This window comes from Anticarsia gemmatalis, chromosome 6 (assembly GCF_050436995.1).
Source record: "Anticarsia gemmatalis isolate Benzon Research Colony breed Stoneville strain chromosome 6, ilAntGemm2 primary, whole genome shotgun sequence".
In the NCBI taxonomy this organism is placed as follows: domain Eukaryota; kingdom Metazoa; phylum Arthropoda; class Insecta; order Lepidoptera; family Erebidae; genus Anticarsia; species Anticarsia gemmatalis.
Window position 1 is genome coordinate 6,537,137 of NC_134750.1, and position 24,614 is coordinate 6,561,750.

Here is a 24,614-nt window from a genome sequence, read left to right on the forward strand (position 1 = left end):
CCCCTGCCCAGCAGTGGGACATCAACAATTAAAATCAATTATTTATTTTATTGTTAACTATAATTCTGCTTTCTTGAATACATTAAATTAATAAGTAAATGCGGTTTCTTATTTATCCATTAGTAGGTAAAGTTTATATCATGACTAAAGACTTACTTGGTTATAATATTGTGAATCATAAGGATGACAAATTAATGAAGTCGGTTATCCAACTGTATGCAACAGTGGATCACGAGGTCCTAGTTAATACCTAATTTTTATTGTGAAATTGCATATCTAAGGTTTTGGAAGTACGAATCTTATATTTCCGTCTAATGACAGACAGTGAAGTCTCAGTAATAAAGTCCCTTTATTTTTTTTTTCTTCGTGGCTTGCGCATTAGGCGTATGATAAGCATAACCTGCCTCTATCAACAATTATTGTGCTTGAATCTGTGTAGAAGGCAAGAGGGCAGCCATTGCTGACTTGAACCTATTTTATAAAAAAATGAAACACCGGCAATTATTATAGATAATGTTACCAAAATCTAAAAATAATTTAATTGGCAATTGAAAATAAATTAATGGGTTGGTATTTATTAGGTTTATAGTTTTAACAATATATTTTACGGCATACCTACTAAAGACAAATGTGGAAATTTTACATTCAAGAATTCTTAAGTAGTTTGCTTATGCTGAAAAATGTACTTATTTCAAAACTGATTCTTAATTATTTTCAGGCTAATAAACGTTAAACACCGCTGTGACCAAAAACTATTGGAATTTCATTTAACTTTAAAGTTTATACCTGACTTAAGAAAAAACTACCCTACCTAACCTAAGTCGCAATTCAATCAACATTAAACAGCAAATAATTCCCGAGATTATCTGTTCAACTTCCGAAAGTTTTCATAAATACTTAAGTATCGGAAATAAGTCGGATATATTATCACCTGTCATTTAATGTCAGATGTACACAAGGCTATGATAATTACTACAACCGTTAAACATGCATCGGAAAGAGTAATTTGTGTAAGTAAATGTTAGGGACAAAGCGGTACTACTTTCTGCGCTTGCGCCGGTAACGATTGCGTGCCGAGTCGGTTGCGCGCGCCGATGCAGTGCGCACGCGAGCCACAAGCGATCCTACCGAACTAAAACGCTTCACTGTGCATTCTATTCTACTGATTTTACAACGAATTGAATTGACGTGATCTATTAAATGTAAGTATTTGTGTTTTTTTATATTTAAGGTAATTTATAAGAAAGTATATAGTTGAGTATTTTTGTATATTTAAAACTGTTTATGAGCGCACATCATAAAATTTATGTTTAATTTCAAAAACGCGCAAATAGTTGCGTGTAAAAATATTCAAACCTTAATATTATTGTTTAGATGACAGTAATATTAAGTTTAAGCACTGGTAGTATATCTATAAAATAATTGTTGTTATATTAATTTATTAATAAGTATATAAAAACATACGTAACCGGCTTTAAATTTGAATTTGGCTTTGCACTTGGATTTTCCTTCAGGAATGAAGGCATTTTCGTTGATTTTTATAATTATATTACTTAAATAATAGTTATTTTAAAAACATACGTGTGCCCATGAAATTATTTGAATTTAAAATCAAATGAAAGTGTGTAAAGATGATTATTATGAAAATTTATTACTGCTAATGCAAATTTTGCGTACTATTTTGCGTACCTGCTGTATCTATAAGAATATTGTATGTAATACAATACCTACTTTTAATATTAAATTAATCAATCGAATTAATTATGTAACTGTTTTGGCATATTGGCTAAATAATAAATTGCCTGAAACTTGCTGTTCGAGAAAATATCGATATCGTATATTTCAAATGCGTACAGGTCGACTATAATGCATTTTTAATTGTTAATAAATTATACAATGATGAATAGTATTGTTTAGTACGCAACAAAACTGCTTTAATCGAGTTTACAAATAGTAAATAAATATTATATAAATATGATTATTGAGGGCATGCAAAGTCCCCAACCCGCACTTGGCCAGCGTGGTGGACTCATGGCCTAACCCCTCCCTCATTACGGGAGGAGACCCTTGCCCAGCAGTGGGACAGTAATGGGTTAAATTTATTATAATTTATAAATATGACACAATATGAGTACACGCGTGGGTTAGGTACGGTTAATAAAAGTTCAGTGACCGTTAGATTTAAATTTATTTCCTGTTATCTAGTGTAAGACATTTAAAAAGCCTTACTCTTCAATGATATAAATCCATCGTTACAATTGTATTGACTAGATATAGGTACTTACAAATTTATGCCTTTCATTAATATGCAACATGTTTGAATATTTTAAATATACAACAAAAGTGCGAAAATACCACTCTGTAAAATGACCTCTTTTCAAATATGTCTGGAAAATACTTTCTTCGTTTTGAATATTATAAAACTAACGACGTTTTGTCGCGTCAATCTTGGTAAATATGGGAAAAACAGAACCTAAGGAGTGGTAGGGGCGTCCCGCCGATTTTTTGGAGGCCCTTTATACCTACCTACTAGCTTAACTAATTCTTAACTTTTTTTGCTCATTTGACTGGGCCCTATACTTTTCCGACGTAGCTATCAAACGGCTTTAGTCCATCACTAAACAGTAGCGCGATTCACATCAATCGGTACTATTCAGTATCAGGAGTTTGACATTTGAAATATACTTCAAAAATAGTTCCATCGGCACCCGCTAGAGCCGCTGATCAGTTTTTCATACAAAATTTCTTGAAAGCTAGCTGGTTGTCGATAGTCGATAGTGGCAGAGAATCGGGCTGCTATCGTGTCCTTGAAAAGAAGTGTACTGCAATGACCGATACTATTTAGAAAGTAATACTAGAGCATTACGAACACTTCATTGTTAAGTTCCTTCCGTTGATTTCTCTTCGCGTTGCCGGTTTGTTACAGAAAATTGGTATTGTTAAAACTAGAACGTTACGCTTGTTAATACGAACGATTCAATAACCATTTCGACGAAGAAATTTTATAGTGAAATTTTAAAACTATTTGTGATAATAATATGATGTTAGTTGCAAGAGCTTGTTATATGCTCTTTCAACTAAAGTCATAGAGCGACTTGAAAATACTGGCAATTGTGTATTGACAATTGACAGAAAGAAAAAATAAAACCGTTTTTGTAGGTATTGGATAGGAATTTGTAGCCCTTAGAAGCAACAATGGAGTCCTTTATGTCTGTGTAGCTGATATTCCAATATCTAAGTTGGCTTTCGGACAAAATTTGGCTCTAGCAAGCCCATAATATTCAGTAACGTAAATTTAAAGATCGCGATACTTCCGATAATGCAACTTGCAAATTAGACTATACCGTTACAAATGAATAACAACTCCATGTGGGTACTATTGTTGTTATAAATTCTACGACTATCGACTTTCTAGACATTACTTTTTATCAGGAAATTAATGGTTTTGATATGAAGCGACTAAATTTTATATTAAAAACTAATTTATGTTAAGTACTAGGTTTTGTGAATGAGACATGGGAAGTTTGTAAGGATCGTATCAAGCGTTCTTTGGTTTCTGCCTACCCGTTATATTGTGTAGGTGCTAGTTATGTCACAAAACGGCTAAACAGATTAACGTAAAACCTTCGCTCTCTGATAGTTCAGTCATCAAACTGTCATTTGTATACAAACTACGTGTTCACGACTATTGATTACACTTTGCGCATTACACACAAATATGCTTTAAATTTCCAAAATTAGCTTACATAATAATTATTATAGACGTTTTTATTGTTCGCAAAAATAAGCCAATTTATTTCGTACCAAGTTTTATAGCCATTTAAGAAAAACAAGCAAGAATCTATTAGTATAATTTCCAATTTTGACCGCCAATATATTATATAATTAGAATTTTGATTATAGTTCCCAAGTTGAACAACAGGTTTTGAAATGTCACGCCCTGACCTTGACAAAACAGGAACTGTAAAATTTTCCTAGTGTCGTGATATCCAAAAACTTAGTCCATAAATTAAGATTAACAAAATCTAATCTATGGATAATCATAGGTAATAATTATAATCGGGAATATCAAGCTTAAAAGTAGAAATACTTCTGTAGGACAGGACATACCTACATACCTACGTCGCTCGTCGCAGTGATTGGGATACGAACTATCAACCTATATATTAGGTCGGGGAAAAAGTCTTTTCGCATTATAGTATAGTATAGATATTTGGGTACCTCACGAGCTCACTGAAAGAAACTTAATGAACCGTTCACTCATTTGTGATTCTTAAAGCCAAAGAGATTTTATTACAAGTTCATACATACTATAATGCGAAAAGACTTTTTCCCCGGCCTAATATTCAAATCAAATGCTTCAGGCATACTTAATTTTTGAGCTGCTAATTAAACCGCGTAGTCCAAATATTTTAAATTTGTATGATAAGTGTGTAGTGTCGTTCTACACATATAAAAATGTGATGAATTCTTAAATATTTTCTGTTATTCGCTATAGCGGTTATAATTTTACCGTATGTTCAATGAAGCAGTAAGTACGGGAATTTTTGGTCAATTTTTTTTGCATAAGTTCAGGGTCGTATTATAATTTTTGATTGCTCAGTTTGAGGCTTATCATACATAATGACCAACGATTGCCTATTGTAGGCATATCATTTTATTATTGTAAAGTAAAATACTACATAATAGCTTTTATATGAAGGACGTTAGAACATTATTGTCATTGTACCCCATTAGACTTAATTGCGGTACATAATTATTATAATATTTTAGAGTCGCGATAAACAATGTTTTTCAAAAATTTTTTTCACTACGAACTTTTGTCACGTGTGGAAGTTTTCCAAGTACAAACAATGGAAGTAAAATTCAAATTCTTAAGACAATAAAAGCCAAATTTTTTTTACGAAAAATACCTAGTTATATTAAGATTACGATTGCTTACACATTTAATATCATATCTACTAACCCAATGTTCGCATATTGATTCGTTTCAGGTTCAAACAAATAAAAATTTATAGTTGGTCGCGTGCTAAATGTCGAAAAATATCACCAATAAACTGCTGATGTTCTATGTTATTTTACGAAAACACTTACCGTTTAATGAAAGGTATCTCCGTAAAGTATTTATTGGTAGATATCCTGCGCAGGAGTGTTTGGTAACCGCATGTGGCAACGGACTATTTACACACTTGCTTGAGAGCCTACGATTAATTATAGCGTATAAACGCTGCCTCCACGTTAGGTTTAGTTATTTGTACAAAAGATCTCCGGTTAGAGATATTAAACAAAGTTCAATATACCATAGTATAAAATGAAATACCTGGTGCTTATCTAATCCAAAAAGACTCAACTGTTAATAGTAAATCAACTCATAGAATTTTGCAAACGTCTGATCCATTTCTGGGCAAAATCTCCTCCTAACTTTACAGAGGCCTAGAGTTCTCCACGCTGGCGAAGACTGTTTTTCGAAGGGTATTCAGTAGCAGGAAAATATCGTAATATTCTGGAGAGCCTACGATATTTTCTTCCGCCTACTATTTCTTAAACATAAAACTAAAACAAATTGTGAGGTTTCATACTTGGAAAAATTATCTAGAAAAACAGCAGCAATTAACCTCAACATACTGTCATAAGCTTGGTAATGCGCGTCCGTGAAACTCTACAAATATCGACCGAAATGAGGCAACAATGCCATCAACAAACAATTCCTACTGTTGATCTATCGCAAACTGTATGTAAAGTGAGAAAACATTGCGTTTCGCAAACTTGCCTACCTTAGCCCGGCTTGACCAACGACGGCTTGACGGCTAAGCAATCTGATTGCCTCATGAACCCTAGCACTGCGTAATGTGCCTTACCTGCAATTTATCTCCATCCAAATGCGTTGGGGTACGTGATTTAGATCCATGTTGCGACAAATCTTGCAAACTGTCACAGAAAATCGCACTTTTTATAAGTAAATATCCGGCTGTCGCGATAGACTTAAGAAAACTTACTATAAATCTCAAAGATTGAAGCTTAGATTGATATGGTTTCAATTGGCTGAATTGGTTATGACTAGTTGTCCTGGGTTTCATAAAATTATGAGCGAGCCTTGCAGCAGCTAAAAGGTAAATTTTCGAACTCAGTAACCAATGGTAGTTCAACAATTCTGAACTAATATAAAAGCAATAAACAATTAGATTACTTTTTTTAATTGATTAGATGCCCTTAGGTGTTCTTGTTTATTAAGTTGTTAATATAACCTTCGTAGATATTTTCCTAAATGCTAACTTCGATAACATTGGTATTGAGTTAATGGAATAAAAAGAAAGCCACTTTATTGACCAATTCAATCTATTTTTATCCAACTCTGACTCAAAGTGATCAGGTGTAACCAGTTTACTACCCGAGATGAGTTTAAAGACTTTGAAGGGCAAACACACTACAGTGTCTTTTTTGTTTCCCACTTTGCCCGCCTGCCCGTTTTGCTTAGCGCGTTTTACTTGGTATGGTTTTAATTCCTCCTTGGAGACAACTAGGTACTGCATTTGAACAGTTTTTTTGAACAGTCTGAACTTAGTAGAGAGACTTCGCATGCGCGATTTATATAGATCATAGATAAGAATACTGTGTTTTTTTCAAAATAAAGTACCTGTATCAGACAGACCACTGTCAGTTTGACAAACCTTCGGATCATTTATGTTCTAAATTCAAAATTTTGCATACTTAACATTGCATTTAAGGCTCTGTATTAAGTTGTTGGACTATAGATACTAATCAATTTTAAATTTAACGATTTTAAAACAATTTCCTCTATCAATAAATCAAAGACTCGTGATAAACAGTTGCACTCTTTACTCTACTCTACAGCTTTGCTAACTAAGGGATTTAGAACCATAATACAATATGCATTTAAATAAGTTGGGACATGTTGCTGGCCCATTGCCAAGTAGAGTACTACACATTGAATTCATATACAGTTTCCCTTAATTGATATTACAGTTTGTAACTGAATGGAAAGTGATAGAAGGTGAGAATTTCGCTAGGAATATTTAGAACAAAGTCCTTGATCTTAGTGGAAATTATTAAACATTTCTTTATATGAAGGAGACGTTTATAAGACTCGTGATCCCGAATTTTGAGTTCCTAAAATTACTTGGAGCGGTAATTATTACATGAATTTACATTTTAATTAGTAAGTCGTAGACCATAAAACTCAAAAATTTGTTTTTTTAAAGCTAATCCTAAAAACATATAAGACTTCTATTCAAAAAAATAAACTAAACATTGAACTTAGTTGTCATAATTTATTTAGTTTTAAGAATATTTGAATAACTTTATCTATGAAACCCACCTTAATTAGATAAGTAATTATTTTTGTGCTGCAAATATAAATTATCCTTATTTTCAAAATAGAGATAAATGGGAGTTCATTTCAAAATATATGTATTTTATGAACAATAAAGCAAAGGTAATTAAATAACTAAGTAATTAACTGTTAATCGTGTGACCTGTGTCAAAATTTTTCAAATTTAAGAACTTTGTCTAGGATGAACGACTGTTGTTTTAATTTACAAAACATCTTCGTTTTGTAATATTATATTATTGATGTAAACAATATTACATTTGTTTGAGATTTATCTCCTCAAACAATACTTTTTTGTTAGCTTGTATTGTCCCACTGCTGGGCAAAGGCCTCCTCCACACTTATGTAAAATAATTTTATAACAATTTTTAAATCTTTAAGAATATGTTATTCCAATTAAACTAGACATATGCAGAAGTTTGCGAAGATGTATCATATCTAGGCGTGTTAGTTACTCTTTCAAACTAAAACTACTGAATTAATTTTGATAAAATTTGAAGCACATCTTATTACGTGAATTATCTGAATAATGATACAGTCACAAGTCAAAAGCCATAGCAAGTTTTAAGAATAACAACTGTGACTGTGTTTTAAGTAGTTCAACGCACTAATCGTTTTCCAACCGCACTAGTGAGTGCTACAATAGAGACATAGTAACATACATACGATTTAATCGCTACATTGTAACACAGATCACAAAGAGAGCTATATGTTTTGTGATTGTAACCATGGGTTACTGAGACCACTATTACTATCCTACATATATTATAAATGCGAAAGTTTGTGACGATGTATGTATGTTTGTTACTCTCACGTAAAATCTACTGAAAGGATGTAATTTGTTTAAACTTTTTTTCTTTTCTATTTAAATAAACTACTTTGTGGCATTATGTGTGCTATAAATATTATTATATTAGCTAGTTATAAGTAATTGTATAAATAATAAAATATGTCACAAAACAATCTTTCAACTAAATTTTAAATCTATACTAATATTATAAAGCTAAAGAGTTTGTTTGTTTGTTTGTTTGTTTCAACGCGCTAATCTCAGGAACTACTGGTCCGATTTGAAAAATTATTTCAGTGTTAGATACTCCATTTATCGAGGAAGGTTATATATATCATCACGCTACTACCAATAGGAGCAGAGAACCCAGTGAAAAATGTTACAAAACCAGGGAAATTTTTGACCCATCCTCTCTTATGTGACACAAGCGAAGTTGCGCGGGTCAACTAGTAGATTATAAATATAGAGTCTTATAGTAGAAATTGTAGAAATGGCATGGATGGACTTTGTTACCCTAATAGCTCATATAGCGTACCAGAGTACCAAAAAAGTATATTAATCTTATCATATAGGATACTTTTTAAACCGGGTAATGTTTTCACGCGGCCAAAGTCGCGGGAAGAAGCTAGTTAGTTATATTTACACCTCAGTTTACACTTGACAAGCGAAAGCGACTATGTTTACTTTCACAGCCAATGTCAGTTCTCATACGAGATTATTTTAATGGACGTCATTAGAGACCCTAGCTGTTTTCACGTTTCAGAATTTTCTAATTACTTCTCACGATACTTTGACGCATTTATAAATATTTCTCTTGCAGAATTTTTTGTATGTAACCTAACATTCGCACGTATCCTGAAAATTCTTAAGAAATGACTTCTTTCCATTTAGGCACCTTAAACAAGATTTCACAAGAGACATATTTCTATAAATTTTTGTTTCTCTCATTGTTTATATACCTTCCCCTTAGTGCCCCATTGCTGGGCAAGAGTATCCTCCCGAATTACGAAAGAAGTCCCTAGCCCAGATTTTTTTTTATTCTCAAAGAAAATACTCTTTCTAATATTTTTGAACTACAAACTGATATTCAAAAATCATTAACGAGAACTTTGAAGAATCTTTAACACGTGGTGGAAGTGATTACGAATGACATAACATGTAACATTACAGTGTAATACGCTTACAATGTAATATCAGTCTAAATATATGAATACGGAGATAAAGATAAATCAATAATTATGAATCACTCCGGTCCATATGAAGTTGTGTTCCGATAACTTAAACATACACGTGGATGAACTTCTTTGTTGCTGAGTATGATCTTTGATCCAAATTGAAGATAGTATGAAAACCGGTAGAATTAATTACTTATTATATTATAATCGTAGAAAAAGATTTTTTCTTAAGTAAATAGTGTAATTGAATTAATGTATACTTTTGTTTTTATTACGTACTTGTGTTTATTATTAATGTAACCATCATATTCTAGAACGCTGAGGGTAAATCTTATTAGAGACTACTAGTAGTTTTCTGTTTCCAAGAGCACAGTAAAATACATTTATGTCCTTGCTAGTCGAATTCGAATTCAACCATGCAGGGTTCAAACTTATGACAAAACCTTTTAAATTCCATACTTTACACCTAATATTATTGAAAATATATCCGAATAAAACAATCTAATTAGTTAATAAATGACATTAAAAAGGGTTTAATCACGGGTTTGTTTGAAATTTTAGAGTAAGTTTGGAATTTGAGTTTCTGGAGTCATCTGGTCCTTACGAAACTGATGTTAAAAATAAACTTGTTAACATAATTTAATTTTCCATTGTTTATGATGTTGCATGTAACTTTGCACTGGTTATAGTGGTTATGTTGTGTGTTATTATATTTACAAGGACGACCAGTTCTAGATCTTACAGAAAATTAACCTATTAGCGGGTCATTCAGAAGTTATATTGAGGACGAAGTCCATCGTTTATAATTTCCTTGCTCATGAGGACTTAAACGAGTAAAATTTTATGGACTTATTAAGTAATTCTAAGTTATAAAATTCCTTTTTCTAAATACTGAAAACATTTTTTTAAGGAAATACATTTCTCATGGACATGGTCCACAAATTGAATTCGAATCGATTGAAATGAGTTGGCCTAGTCCTTCCATAGACGCTGTGGTACAATTTCCAATCCGGCTTCGTGGGAGCATTATTTATCTACATTTATATAATTATGTTTTCTTTATCCTTCAAATACTCTAGAGTCTAGATTATTCCAAGTGATAATCCTCAAAAAGATAAGGTATCGTTTATCGACCGTTGGAACAGGATACCGACAAGTGATGTAAAGATTCAATACTAATTATCCCTGCGTCTGTACAATGTACACGTGTGTACATACAATCGATTGTAAGGAAATCTAAACCTTGAAACTGTTACACGTCCGGTGCATCACTGTAATATGTGGTTATCGACCTGTTATGAACATGCATTTTTCACGATTTGCTTACCGTAGAACGTAATTTTCTTATAGCGGAGAATCAAGCAATATTTTATAAACTACTATCTGATTTAGAATTGCGTTGCGTGCTATAAATGCATTAAATGAAATAAAAAAAATGTTGAAGATATCAATAAAATTAGATGACTGTCGAAAAAATAAAAAAAAATTTTGGGGCTTTGGAGCCAAATAAAATACTAACTGGTCCTAAAAGACGGAATTCATATCACGCTGTTTAACTAACATCATGAAGACAAACGTAACTTTCAAGTTTCAACAACACACAGATAAAATATGATCTTTTGTTTCACCAGTCTTAAGGAACACAATCTAACGAAGAAGTTCAGAATGAACTGTGGAATGTCTACCATTTAGACCACACCTTTAACGATCGTTTGCGAAACAAGCAAAGCCGTGACGTTCACTATTAAGTCTCTATTAACCAAACCTGTACCGCATTTACTTTAACTATACGTTTATGTTGAAAAACTACTTGTTTAGTACAACATTTTTTTGTTTCGAATGTATCACTAATCACACGAATTACTACTGTGATTAGTGATGATACATTAGAAAAAATATTTCATAAATATTTCATCGAGGGTTTTCAACTAGGCCTATAAAAATATAAATTTAACCCATTAATGTCCCACTGTTGGGCAAAGGCCTTCTCCCGTAATGAGGGAGGGATTAGGCCTTGAGTCCATCACGCTGGCCAATTGCGGGTTGGGGATTTTGCATACATTCAAGAACAGTTCTAAAGAACTCTTTTGAAAAGGTTGAATCGTGTCGTTTCCTTCACCGTTGGAACAAGTGATAGTTATTTCTAATACACACATGACTTCAAAAAGTCATTGGTGTGTTGCCTCGGGCGCGAACCTGCAACCTGCATGGGAGGTTCTGCAATGTCGGCAAATCGGCAATCGGTTCGGCAATTTAGCCGTGAAAATGTAACAGGCAGACGGGCAGAATTTCGAATTTATTATATTAAGTATAGATTTCATTCATAGTAAAAGGTTATATTAGAACGTGATTTTTGTATGAGAGCGAAATGATTACAAAATTCTGATAAATTAAGCGAAATGTTTACATAGAGTTATCAAATCTATTATCATTATCGGTGTTTGGTTTATCATCACGTTCACAAAGAATATTAAACAGATGTTATATTCAAGTAAAAGTTTATTGTGAAATTGAAAACCAGTGTTTACATTCTGATGTATGAGATAGGAAGTGTTGCACAGTAACGAACTATAGTAAATAGTATTGAGGAACTGTCTTTTTAATTTACAATAATTATATCAATAATTACAGTTAACATTGTTTTAACTATAATGTCGTTTATTACAGAAATAAGAACACTGATAGCATTCCGTGCAGCGAATTTTGTCATATACTCATTATTTTCAACGTTACTAAAACTTTACCACTCTACTTTTACCTCCCTAAAATACAAAGCGTAATATTATTTATTCAAAAACGATAGGCATTTCCTTTCCTCATTTTGCTATTTTTAAGTAGCTAAAGTTAAAGTAACAACTAACGTCTAATCACAGTAATTAAAAACAATACACACTTCATACACACAAGAAACTCAAAATGCGAAGAGAAAGTCCCGCAAGCATTTTTTGATAGGCGATATCGAGCGGCTGTTGAACTTTGAGCATCCGCAGCGGTAGTTCGAAACTTGTAACCAAACGGATAAAACGTGTACACACTACACAATATCTTTCTTTGATAAAACCGTATCTAATTTATAGTAAACACTACTCAGTATGTAATCGGATGCACGTAGTGTAACATTAAAATGATTGCGTCAATTCTCGCTCTTTATATATCGTGCTTTAACGCGACTGTGTACTTTTTCACGAGACTGTTTCTTATAGTGTTAAGTGCATGTGTGTACCAATGCTTTATAATAGCTGAAGTGTTTTTAAATAGTTATAATTTAGTGTATCCTCCGTATTTGGCGAAGCCTTTGGCGAAAGTGCTAAGGGCTGGTACAGATGTCTCGAGTTTCAGTGTTAAGATTCTCGCTATACAGGTAAAACTAGGGACTTGTCGGTTTCTCTTAGAAGTAAACATTATACCATCGTACTTTCTCCTTCCTCTTTTATTAGTTTAGTAAATTCGTTTGAGCACAATAAATGCATCGTTAATGAGAAAAGTATTCACGTTTTAATTATGTAAAAACCCATCTAAGTTATTTTCTATAAGAATCTGAGAACTGGTCAACGGTTAATATTAGAAGAAAGATAATATTAGTATCTGTTCAATTTCTTATACTTAATTAACTCAATAAATGATCTATCAATCCAGAGGTGTAATACATTAAGCTATTGCATTGGGCATTCAATATATTTCATTCAAACAACTTTTATGAAGATCGCACGAGTCATTGTTTATATTGTAATTTTATCAGTTTGACAATAAACATTGTGACGCATACAAACTGATGGATATCAGCTGTAGAGAGTAAAGTACTGCGCCTAATGAGGTCTAAGAGCATTCACGGATGATCTCTTAGATCTGTATCTCGGTTGCATTATACTGGAAATTTGCAGTTTGCAAAAATAATACAGGATACTTGATTCGACAATATTATGCAAGGGTTCTACAAACTGTGTACTGCGTGTAGTCAGCTAATTCTTCTGTTGCGAAGATGAGTAACTTACAAACTCTCCGATTGTTAAAAGTATAAGTGCGTATGCCAGTACATAAACTGCACTAATTACTTAAGTCCAACGAATTAGTAGAAACCTATTATGCGAGGTTCGCGGCTGGCTACAAAATTCAGATTCAGATACAGTTACTTTATTTTGAAAATTCACAGAATTACTACTTAGAACGTAGATAAATCGTGGATACCAAGACTTTAAGTTGACGCACTATAAGTATCAATTCAAGACAAAAGTAAACAATAATTGAGTTTTGTTAAATACTCGAATAACAAAAATGCAACTTTAGAACGGCCGATTAACAATGCCGTTTTATCAGTGTGATTGTTGCTTGATGTTAAAAAAAACAGTTTTATAAAAGAGCCATTCGTATACCAATAAGCAGCTATTTCTTAAACGTTTCGAGGGCTTTCCGAAGGTTATCTGCATGATATATCCATAATTAATTGAATCAATAAAATGATTGTCTAGTGTCAACAAAAGATACTTTTCAGGTTTATGTTCTCCGATAGCCGCTAACAATGCTTCACTAGTATTAAATTGTGCGAAGCAACAACCTGAAGTAACCCAAATGATTTATCTAAAACCGCATTTATCTAACCACTGACCTTCGTATCCGATATTATTTTATTCAGAAGTTACATTAAATACCACGCGTAACCAAATCTTTGATCATATGATCTTCCTTCGCATTGAAGTGTACTAGTTTTAACTATTAATAAACTTATGACAATTATTTGAAAAAAAAAACGAATTAATTGAAAAGCTAATACCGCATGCTAATCATGTATGGTTGTAAGGGCAACCTAGTGAGTGTCAAAGTTGTACAAGCCGCCCGAAGGCAAATGGGTATGGTTGTAATATAATAATAGCTTTTTCTAAACTCATAAAAAAGTATAAATGTTAAACTTTTGTCTGTCATCGTGTTACCGTTTTCCCCTAAACAGCTGGATAGATTTTAAGCCGCAAATATTAACGGAACGACACGACAAGCAAGCGACATAAAGATGAGAATAACTCCCTTTGGTTGGCGATGTTAATAGGAGGTCTCGGAGTAACCCGATAATAGGAATCCGGTTAGACTAGATGCAGACCCCTACACAGTTTGAAATAAGGCCAGTAGAAAGGAAGTTGTTTACTTCACGGAAGAACCGACGTTAGCAAACAATGTTGAACTCTTTTACAATACTCAAAATAAACTAAGACTAGATTTTCGCAAGTTGATTGTAACTCTGGCCGCAATATGACAACAATTATTACGGCAGACTTTACTTGTGTCCATGGTAAAATGTATGTTTACGTAAACGTGTCCCAAAATGCTTTATTGTTGCACTTCGTACAACATTAAATCTCTTATATCTCAAAGATGCTGTAACATTATTTTGTCATGAAGAAACTTTTTATTATTGTGTCGAAATACTAAGTAGAGTTTAACTTACCTGTTTGATCCAGATTTTTGTATAACTTGAAACTCTTAGAATACGGGTCAATGACCCCTAACTAGAGTACTCGCGTAAGGGAAAATAAACGAGAAGCACGTCTGGATGATATTGGCACAGGATCGAGAAGCATGGCATAGATAGACTAAGAGAGGCCTATACTCAGGAGTTGGTTAAATTGAGCCGTGGATGATGATGATGAATGTGAAGAGAAACATGATTTCCTTATACTATCGACTACAGGCATCCAGCTCGCTATCGACAAGTTTAGTAGGGAAACATGATCAGCGCCTCTAACGGGCTCCGTAGGAACTATTTTTGCAGTACCTACATTTTAAATGCCAAACTCTTGATAGTTCTGACTGTAAAGAATCGCTCTACAGTTAACTCTAAACATGGACTTTCCCTTCGGAAGACCTCGTATAAGTAACATAATATCTGATAATAATAATTATTGTGCATAGATGTATACAACATTGTATAAGCTTTTGCAACAACTACTGCAAGTAATTTTGCAATAAGCCTTTACCTTCACACCTACATAAACTTACGATAAATTATGGAGTCAACGACATCTTAAACACTTAATAAGTATATGCTATGTTAAAATGTCAAAGTTAATTGTATAATTAACAAAATAAATCATTGTTACGATAACAAATTATCATTGACATTACTCTAGCCCGTTTACACTTCCTGCAATGTTAAATAATCTACCTAATCATAATGTTAAAATACTTACTTGAGTAAACTTTTATTTTAAAAATAAACTTCTATTATAAAATCCTGGTAGCTCAGTAGCTACTGTCATAATCGCAATCCAACTCAGACCTTTTACTAAAACCTAAGTGAGAGGAAGAGAACACTAAATAAGATAAGCAAAAAGAAAATCCATCAAAATCAATCACCAGAAATCTCATCGGCGAAAAATAACACAAAACATAGAGAAAAAAGTCATTTGAGCAGATAGTTGGGTCCAATAAAACGAGAAGGTCATTTTCGTTTCCAAATCATTACTTTTTCTTCTATTTTATAATTATGTAAATCGTAAAGTCAATTAGGTGGCTTAAACTTGCAGTTACTATCTCCAATACAGAGCTTGACCCTTTAGCAATTTATTTATTAATATACTCACTAACAATCAATTTTCTTTAATTCCAGACAATCATGATGAACGGGTTCATGCGAAGATTCCTCAGGTTCATGGTGTCATTGCTGGCGATAATAGTCGTGCCATTGACCTACCTGGTGAACATAAAGAGGAAGAAGAAATGTCCCCCGCCAACAAACCCGATATTGTTCAAGTCTGCCACTCAGTTAGCTGCATTGATAAGGAACAGACAGGTAAAGTATCTGTTGAATTTTTCTTCTTTGAAAGCCCTATTTTGTGCGTATAGGAAGTCCATGTTCCGTAAAGTAAAAAAAAGAGAACCTTAAATGTACAATATGTGTATCGATAAAAAAATTAATGAATATATCATCAATGATATGTATAAAATGTATACAGAAATTGTTTACAAATAGTTCTTGTCGCCAGATCGAATATGATACAGTCATCAATGTCAATCAATTCTTGGAATTGAAAGACTTCATTCTTCATTTCACGAATAACTGGGGAAGACATGAACATTTTTGTTGTGTTCCCCAGTAAGGAAAAAAAGAAATGTTTCAAAAACCTTGAAGCCAAATGGCGATGCATATTTTTAGCTTTAAATACCATGACCCTCACTTTGGATGTCCATAATTTGTTCTTATAGGTTAAAGATCATCAGCTATTATTATTTGAGAGTGCATTCTGATACATCCGCATTCTTAAGACAAAGTTGCTAGCAACTGTTGTGTACTTTATAAATATGGACATAGTTTTAAAACGTTGTCAGGTTGATTTAAAACATACAAAGTCTAGAAGACTGATGTTACGATATTTGTTTCTATTGTGAGATTTTTAAATAGTTAGTAGGTATGTGAATTATGTCGTAGACATGCAATATTCGTAGAGTTTAATCTTTTAACAGAAACAAAGTGTCAGCGTAAGAAAATAATTATATATTTAATAATTATGACCTTCATTGTAATCATTGCACATGATAAAACATTAGGTTTAATGCGGATGTAATCGACGTTTATCTGTAAAATTTTTACCCAAAACTTCGTTTACGCCTAAAATAACGCAATAGAAAATATTAACACCGTATTTTAAATTCACCAGATCACGTCAGAAGAAGTTGTAGAAGCATACATAGAGAGATGCAAGGAAGCTAACCCTTATTTGAACGCTATAGTCGAGCCCCGGTACGACGCCGCACTGCGGGAAGCCCGGGGCATAGACAAAATGATAGTGTCGACGGATAGGACGCCTGAAGAACTGGCTAACGAGTACCCGCTGTTGGGCGTCCCTATGACTGTTAAAGAAAGTATTGCTGTTGAAGGTAAGACAATCTTTATATTCCCTTAAAGACGAATGAATAATCGTACCGGACTCTACCTGTAATACCGCTCAATTCACACGCATAGTATAAATATGACTTCCCTAATAAAGTCAGGTAACAACTTTTATCACAGCAATTTAGCTAAAACATGTAACAGATAGACAAACGGAGAGAAATTAAAAACGAGTTACAATCGCATTGTATAATAATAGGTATTTAGTATGGATAGTCCGTCGCGGTCGCAGCATTACAGCCTCGAGGTATCTTCTATGGTTGGAGCCCTTGGCCTATCATGGTAGCTGTCACGGTTCAGTTCTCTTACTAATTCTATGAGATTAATTAATTGCGGGTCTGAATGCCACTGTACCCCACAAATCTTGATTCCTGATATAGGTGTATTATTTAGATCGAAGTTCTTTGTTTGGTTGTGAGGTGACTTGTCAAAACGAAATGTATGGCTCATTCCCTTACAATAAACAAACAGTAGTTTAGAAGAAAACATGAGTACTTTGGAAATATATTATTAGACTCAAAGGAAGATTCTTATGGAACTATAATTCAACAATAACTGCGCTCTAAGTGTAACAGTTAGCCAATGAAGAACGTCTTTGTTGAAAATATACGTTGAATGAATATTAACTAACAATTACTTCATTAAACGGGTGTTTATTGTCATGTTAACATATGCGTAATGATTATGTAATAATGTTATTATTTTTTCTATTCATTATATTAATCCATTGTTCAATAAGTCTGTAGTTTCAAATGTATAACATTAAATAGAGTATCAGTATCCTATCCGAGGTATTCTTATCACCCGATCCCAATCTTGCCAGAACTTATATTTAAAGAAAGCCAGATTCTTTAAAAATAAGTTCTGGCACCAATATATTTCTTTATCTTTATATGGGTCAGTACGTGCAACGGAATGATATTTTTAAATATTAATTACCGATAATTCTGATTAACTCTTTGATAAAAATGTCTGTCTACATTGTGTTGTCAAGTTGATAATAATTGTACTTAGATACTATTATGCATACACGTCATGATTTTTTGACCTCTAATCAATCGGCGATTAAATATTTAATCTACCTATAGTTGTTCTATTGACTATCACTTTAAAGGTAGATTTCTAATTATGCGATAGGGAAGGTATAACAGTCTTAGGGCACATTAAATTTTCACATTAAGTTGTTAAACAATGACACTTGCTTTATCAATACCTACTCATAAAAACAACTTTCCTCTTTACAGCACAAGCACCTTCAGAAGACTTATTACAAGTCTTAATCTTCTTATAATTGAATATTGCAGGCATGAGCAACGATTGCGGAACAGTATACGCGTATAGGAATCCAGCTAAGAAAGACGCGGCCGTTATTCGGCTGGCTCGAGCGGCTGGAGCCATTCCCATAGCAGTGACGAATACACCGCAACTGTGTATGAACTGGGAGACGTATAACAACGTAGTCGGTATCACTACCAACCCTTACGATCAGAAGAGGACGACTGGTGGATCTTCCGGTGGCGAGGTAAGAGTAACTTTATTTATGATCTTTTTAGCCTACAATTCAAATGAAATAGCCAAGTTAAACTCGTGCAACAAGCGGCTGATTTAGAGGCATCCTTTCAGTATTCAATAGAGCGTATTAACTAAAATATCATTATTTTTTTTATCGATTTTGTACACGATGAAAGAGGCAAAATCCGGGCAATGTTGTTTTTTTATATACGTAAAATAAATAATTATTCGTTATTGTACAGTCGATTACCTACTGATATCTACCGTAATGATAATAGGGAATTAAACTATGGCGGTTGAATGAATGCAGGCTGATCAAAATTATTATTTAACTATTGAAACAGCCGGAAAAATAAAACATAATTTATGTAAAACTCAGCATATAAATTTTATTTATAAACCTACCTGCCGTTAAGTTATATCCTGAATTGGGACATAAATAGTAGGTAAATTTCCATCGGCAAATACGTAGTTACGAGTTCATTTCGTTTAATTAATTGCGCACTATTAATACTTGCATCATTCCTGTATAACATGCACTGCTAATTGCAGTTTGTATGAGTGAAAGTAAACATTCGTAAAAATACGAAACTGATTACGGGATACTATACAAATCACTGAAACAGCAGCATCCACCAATTTTTGGCGGTAACGAGGGGCTACGACAGTTTTTGACTATCGTGTTTTTAACTCCACGCAGAAGCGTTCGGGCTTTGTTTTAAAGATAGTTAGACAACAAGTTTAACGCATCGAGGCTTCTAAAAACATTATAGACCACTTTGCTTAACTGCCGTCTACGACTTTTCACTGTGATGACAGATTGCCATGACTCTAGACATAATGAGAACAGCTAAAAACAATAGTCATCCAATGATAAATTGGCCGTTACGATTCAGTGGGAATACATCCTAAGCAGAAGATTATGATATTTGGGGTTTTTCTCACGAGTAAACTTTCGTTTCTATTGTTTCAAGTACCTTAAGGGCCTTCATTGCCTTCAAATATTACAAAACCTAATGACACTTGACGATCAGCCATTAAACAATGCTTTTAAAAGGAACTAATGCAATCACCACGAATTGGTCTTACGTAATAAACTCACTGAAGTGTGCAATGTTCTTTAAGTAATATTTTCTACTAAGTACATTTGGAAACATCTTATCGCTTAAAAATTACCTAATGAAATTATAAGAAAGACAATTTAAAACACTGATTTCAGTTTCCAATAAAATTTAAGCAGTTTCTCGAGTTTTAATGCACTTGGATAAAAACGTACTTAATTATCCGCATCGGTGTCCTAAGTTTTAGTGGACATTTCTAAAAGTTCCCAGAATTAGTTCTTGGATCGAGAGAAGAGTTCGAAGTTCTTTTCTATTAGGAAATAAAGTAAGTTTAGAGACGGTCCACTGTATGTCAATAAGTAACCCTACATATGTATACCTAAGTATAAAGCAGAAAAATGGATTCAAATTATTCACCAGTTCCACTTATTTGTTACTAGGTATTTATTCTACTTATAATTAGAAAATTAACTGAAATTATGTTTCATTACAGTCGGCGTTGATTTCGGCAGCTGGGTCCGTGATCGGAATCGGATCAGACATCGCCGGATCACTCCGATTGCCGCCCATGTTCACCGGGATCTTCGGTCACAAACCTACACCTAGATTACTTTCCGTTGAAGGTGAATACAAACATTTGATACCTTAAATACAAAGTAATATTGTCTATTAGAATGCCACAAGAACAATCTGCATGAATATTAAGGGAATGAAACGACAAGTAACAGATATTTGTCCCAGAATATTAGATACATTTTTAAAATAGCCATATACGAGTCGCACTCCTGGGCAAAAGCCTCCCCTTTTTTCCTCCCAATATGCCCGTTTTGTGCAATTTCTTGCCACAATTAATCTTTATGTGGCAGTAGATATAACAACTAAGATAAAAAACACAATGCTTCTTTCCAATAACTATATATTTTCTTATATAGATTCTCATAAATACATTCATTACTTACAGGCCACGTACCAGACAGTTTAGACCCTGACTTCGAAGAATACTTCACTCTTGGACCAATCACACGATACGCTGAAGATATACCGCTGATGCTGAAAGTATTGAAGCAGCCTGGCTCTCCTGACATTCCTTTAGACAAACCGGTATGTAATTTATAGAAAGTTAAATTGAAGTAATACTTTGATGACTTCTAGTGATGACTAAAATATAAATGAAGCTTATATTTACAAATACGGATGTAAATACGCTCTACAATACATACATATTACATCACATTTCATGCAATTGTTATTATTCACACCTTTGATTTGCAACAACCATATTTTTAATTACGCGTATACTAACGAGACAAATGAAGACGCGAATAACGTTTAAAAATAATCAAAGACCTTAACAATGCGTCAAATTATTTCTTTCTAGAAGCATTATCTTTTTTAAAAACGTAGAAATCAAACAACTTAATGTAAATGTGTATTTCGAACTTGTGTGGAATTTCAGGTTGATATCAGAAAATTGAAATTCTACTACATGGAAGGCGATGGCAGCAACGTGTCAGATCCAATTGGTCCAGATGTCAGGATGGCTATGGAAAAAGCCAAGAACCATCTCAAAGATGCATACAATATTGAAGTAAAGCCGGTAGGTACCAATTACAAATTCGGTGTATCTAATAATTTATGCGATATTTTCTACGAAAGTCATGAGTAGCTACGCCAAAAACAGACTTAGGAGCACATACACACTACACAGTACATTACAAAATTGATAATAGGATTACCCAATTCCTTGCCTTGTACAAGACGATTACGGGCAGGTAATACTTTAATACCTTGAGTTTTCAAGGAATAAGCAACAGTATTTTCATTCGTTTTTTAATTAGTACCAAGTGACAGCTTTGTATATTATTATTATAGTACCTAGATTCATTCATTGTTCCTTAACACATCCCTTGTTTATCTGTTACTTATACTACCTTCTTACTTACAGTTGAAAATAAAGCACATAGAACACATGTGGGAGACCAGCATCAGGATTCTCTTGAACATAAAGCACGTCCGAAACATCTACACAGACCCTGAAAAACGGGATCAATGGATATCAGTATGGCCTGAAGTATTGAAGACGTTAATCGGCATGTCGAATCACAACTTCATTTGCGTCTGCTACGGACCACTCACAAAATTCTTCGATGCATTACCAAAGAGTTATTACAAAAAGCTTTTGTCAATTTTCGACGAAATCAAGGCTGAATTTGATGTAAGTAGAACTGAAATCAAATACCTACCTACCTTATATTAAAACCTCATCTTTTACAAGTTTCTATAACTCCTATACGGGTGTCATAAATTTGTTTAGATGTTCATGGATGATAAATAACATGAACTATTTTTTTACCATTGCAGAAAGTTTTATCAGACGATGCAGTATTACTTCACCCAACGTTCCCGACTCCGGCCCATCTACACTACAGAATCTACTACAAATTCCTCAACTGCGGATACCTGACTATCTTCAGCGCTTTAGGACTACCAGTCACCCAGTGTCCGATTGGGCTCTCAAGAAAAGGATTGCCTGTGGGCATACAGATAGCTGCCAACAAATGTAACGATCATTTGACGATAGCCGTCGCTAAAGAATTCGAAAAAGCATTCGGTGGTTGGGTACCACCGAACAAAGAACTTGCAAATAACATAAAGACTGCGTAACATTGTTAACGAACATGATACATTTGATGGATTAGCTTTAAAATGTATGCTCAAGGCACGCGACGTGTGATACAATTTCTCATTGTGCGATTCTCTTCGCCCACTAAGTGAGAATAAAAAGTATTGCCACTAATATTAAACAGGGTAAAATTACCCTCTCGTTATCTTATTGTAAATAAACTATATGTATTTTATTATTTAAACTTTATAAATGATTAGTATTTATTGCTAAACCAACTCGGTCTTCCCCTAATTCGTAGTTATTTAGGAAACTACTATAAAATCTTTGAATTTGTAAATACCAAAGCCTCTTGAATTAACCTGTAGGGACCAAAAAGTCAGAAAAAATTGGACTAGGTACTTTCTAATGACGTACCAACCTAACTACATGGTTGAGTAATAATGCCGAACCACCAACCATACTGCTGTTTGCCGCTTTCACTTTTGACGTTTCCTGACTACACGATATTTAGGTAATGATAAAGAAGAAATAGGCACATAAGTACCTAGAAACTATCATATAACTTGATTCTGATTAAGTCTTTGTCTTAACGTAAGTATCAGCTATTACACAAAAATGTAAGTACAATCTTTTATATTTTGAAGAAATGTACCTATCTATACTACAAAAAATAAAATTAAGATGTTTAGTCCGTATATACCTACCTACAGCCCAAAGTATTATGCTTACTCAGATAATAAATGCTCGAATGATTCCAGTTAAGTTTCTAACTGTTTAATGATTATGATTTTTTTTAATGGGTACTGGTCTGTAATAAAAAGACTTAACTTTTTTTCGTTTTTGGTGTTGCCCAATAAACTGATAAAAATAAAAATGTGATATTTGAACATCAATATCTGTAAGAAATAATATCTTTAATAAAAGATTTAACTACTTGAGTTGCCTGTTTTATTTCTCAACAACACAACATCAACGATGGACAGACTCCCGTTATGACAACATGTTGATAATACCTTTATTATGAAGTAAAGTTTTTATGTAGTTGTAGAGTATATCCACGAAAACGATTGAAATGAAACCTATCTACTTTCTTTGTCACGCTTTTAAAGTTTTAAGAACCAAACAAAGACAAGCTTGACAAACACAATATTATCCTCATCTCCATTTTAAAGTACCTACATAACAAGATGGGGCCAGCTTAGGGCTTACTGGTTAGTTTAAGACAACGATACTTAGTATCGTAGAGGCAACCCGAGAAATAATGTGTTAGCATGTGTGTCCAAAAAACTCTCGAGATTTAATATGCTAACTGATACCAACTTTATCAAATGTGGCAAAACCGGGGTTTACTCAGAAGAAAATAAGTAACCTCACCATAAACTTGTTACATTACCATAGAGTTTAAATTGTAAGTAGATACCTACCTAGTTACTACTTACATACCATTTACAGTCATCAGATAAACTTATTGCATGTAGGTATAAATAATAAGCCTTGCTGGTGGGGTAGGTTCATAAATAACACAATTTAGATATTAAACGAAAAGACTAGTGATCCAAGTACAGTCAGGTACCTATCTACATAAATCTCTAACTTGTACATGTGTATTTCTTTCACTGTCCTGCAGTTTGTACTTCTTGTCGGTTTTCTAGAACAGTACAGCTACTACGAGTATAATGATACTACACCTTGACCCGTCCTGCTCGTCCATATACAAGCCATACATATCTATGTAACTATGTAACGTTAAACAAACGCTCTCTTCCAAGGTTAATCTCTATGTCTAGGACAAGCACTCGACATTGTGCGGTAGCTGGGTATTACGTTCATTTTATAAGGCTTCCCTGTGCATCATTACTAAAAATCGTTGTGTTTGCTACATAATACATGACAAGGTTTGAAGGAGCTCGATAGGAATGGACAATAATCAGAGAAAAAAAAAATTTATGCATGTTTAACACTAGGTAATCTCTAAAACGCTTTTATTATTTTGAATCGAAGATCAATCTTAATTTTATTATTAATATATCGATACCAATATGATATCGATTACAACCGATTCAATCGTATTGTCCTTGAGGCGTGAATCACGTTGTATATCTATGGTAGCAAACCATAAACAATAGTATGCTTTTTCGAAAATGAAGCTTTGGAACACTAACTAAAACCGATTCGATAAAAATTTATACAAATTTGTATAAATATGTACTATAATTATTACCTTTTATT

General features: G+C 33.4%; 1 protein-coding gene across 1 annotated transcript; it reads left to right on the plus strand.

Annotated features, from left to right (window-relative positions):
- Positions 1 to 1,042: 1,042 nt before the first annotated feature.
- On the plus strand, positions 1,043 to 23,323 carry LOC142973602 (fatty-acid amide hydrolase 2-B-like). The gene is made up of 9 exons (XM_076115465.1): positions 1,043 to 1,202; positions 15,906 to 16,088; positions 16,954 to 17,173; positions 18,491 to 18,708; positions 20,253 to 20,382; positions 20,721 to 20,860; positions 21,216 to 21,356; positions 21,705 to 21,974; positions 22,121 to 23,323. Exons 2-9 carry the CDS (start codon positions 15,912 to 15,914, stop codon positions 22,421 to 22,423), a joined length of 1,599 nt encoding a protein of 532 aa, XP_075971580.1. The 5' UTR covers positions 1,043 to 1,202; positions 15,906 to 15,911; the 3' UTR covers positions 22,424 to 23,323.
- Positions 23,324 to 24,614: the final 1,291 nt, after the last annotated feature.

Excerpts from the sequence above, each read along its gene's own strand:
- LOC142973602 (XM_076115465.1), top strand. The coding sequence starts at position 15,912 with ATGATGAACGGGTTCATGCGAAGATTCCTCAGGTTCATGGTGTCATTG. Across the intron at positions 16,089-16,953 it reads CATTGATAAGGAACAGACAG|ATCACGTCAGAAGAAGTTGT; the intron begins GTAAAGTATCTG and ends TAAATTCACCAG. Across the intron at positions 21,975-22,120 it reads AAATCAAGGCTGAATTTGAT|AAAGTTTTATCAGACGATGC; the intron begins GTAAGTAGAACT and ends TTACCATTGCAG.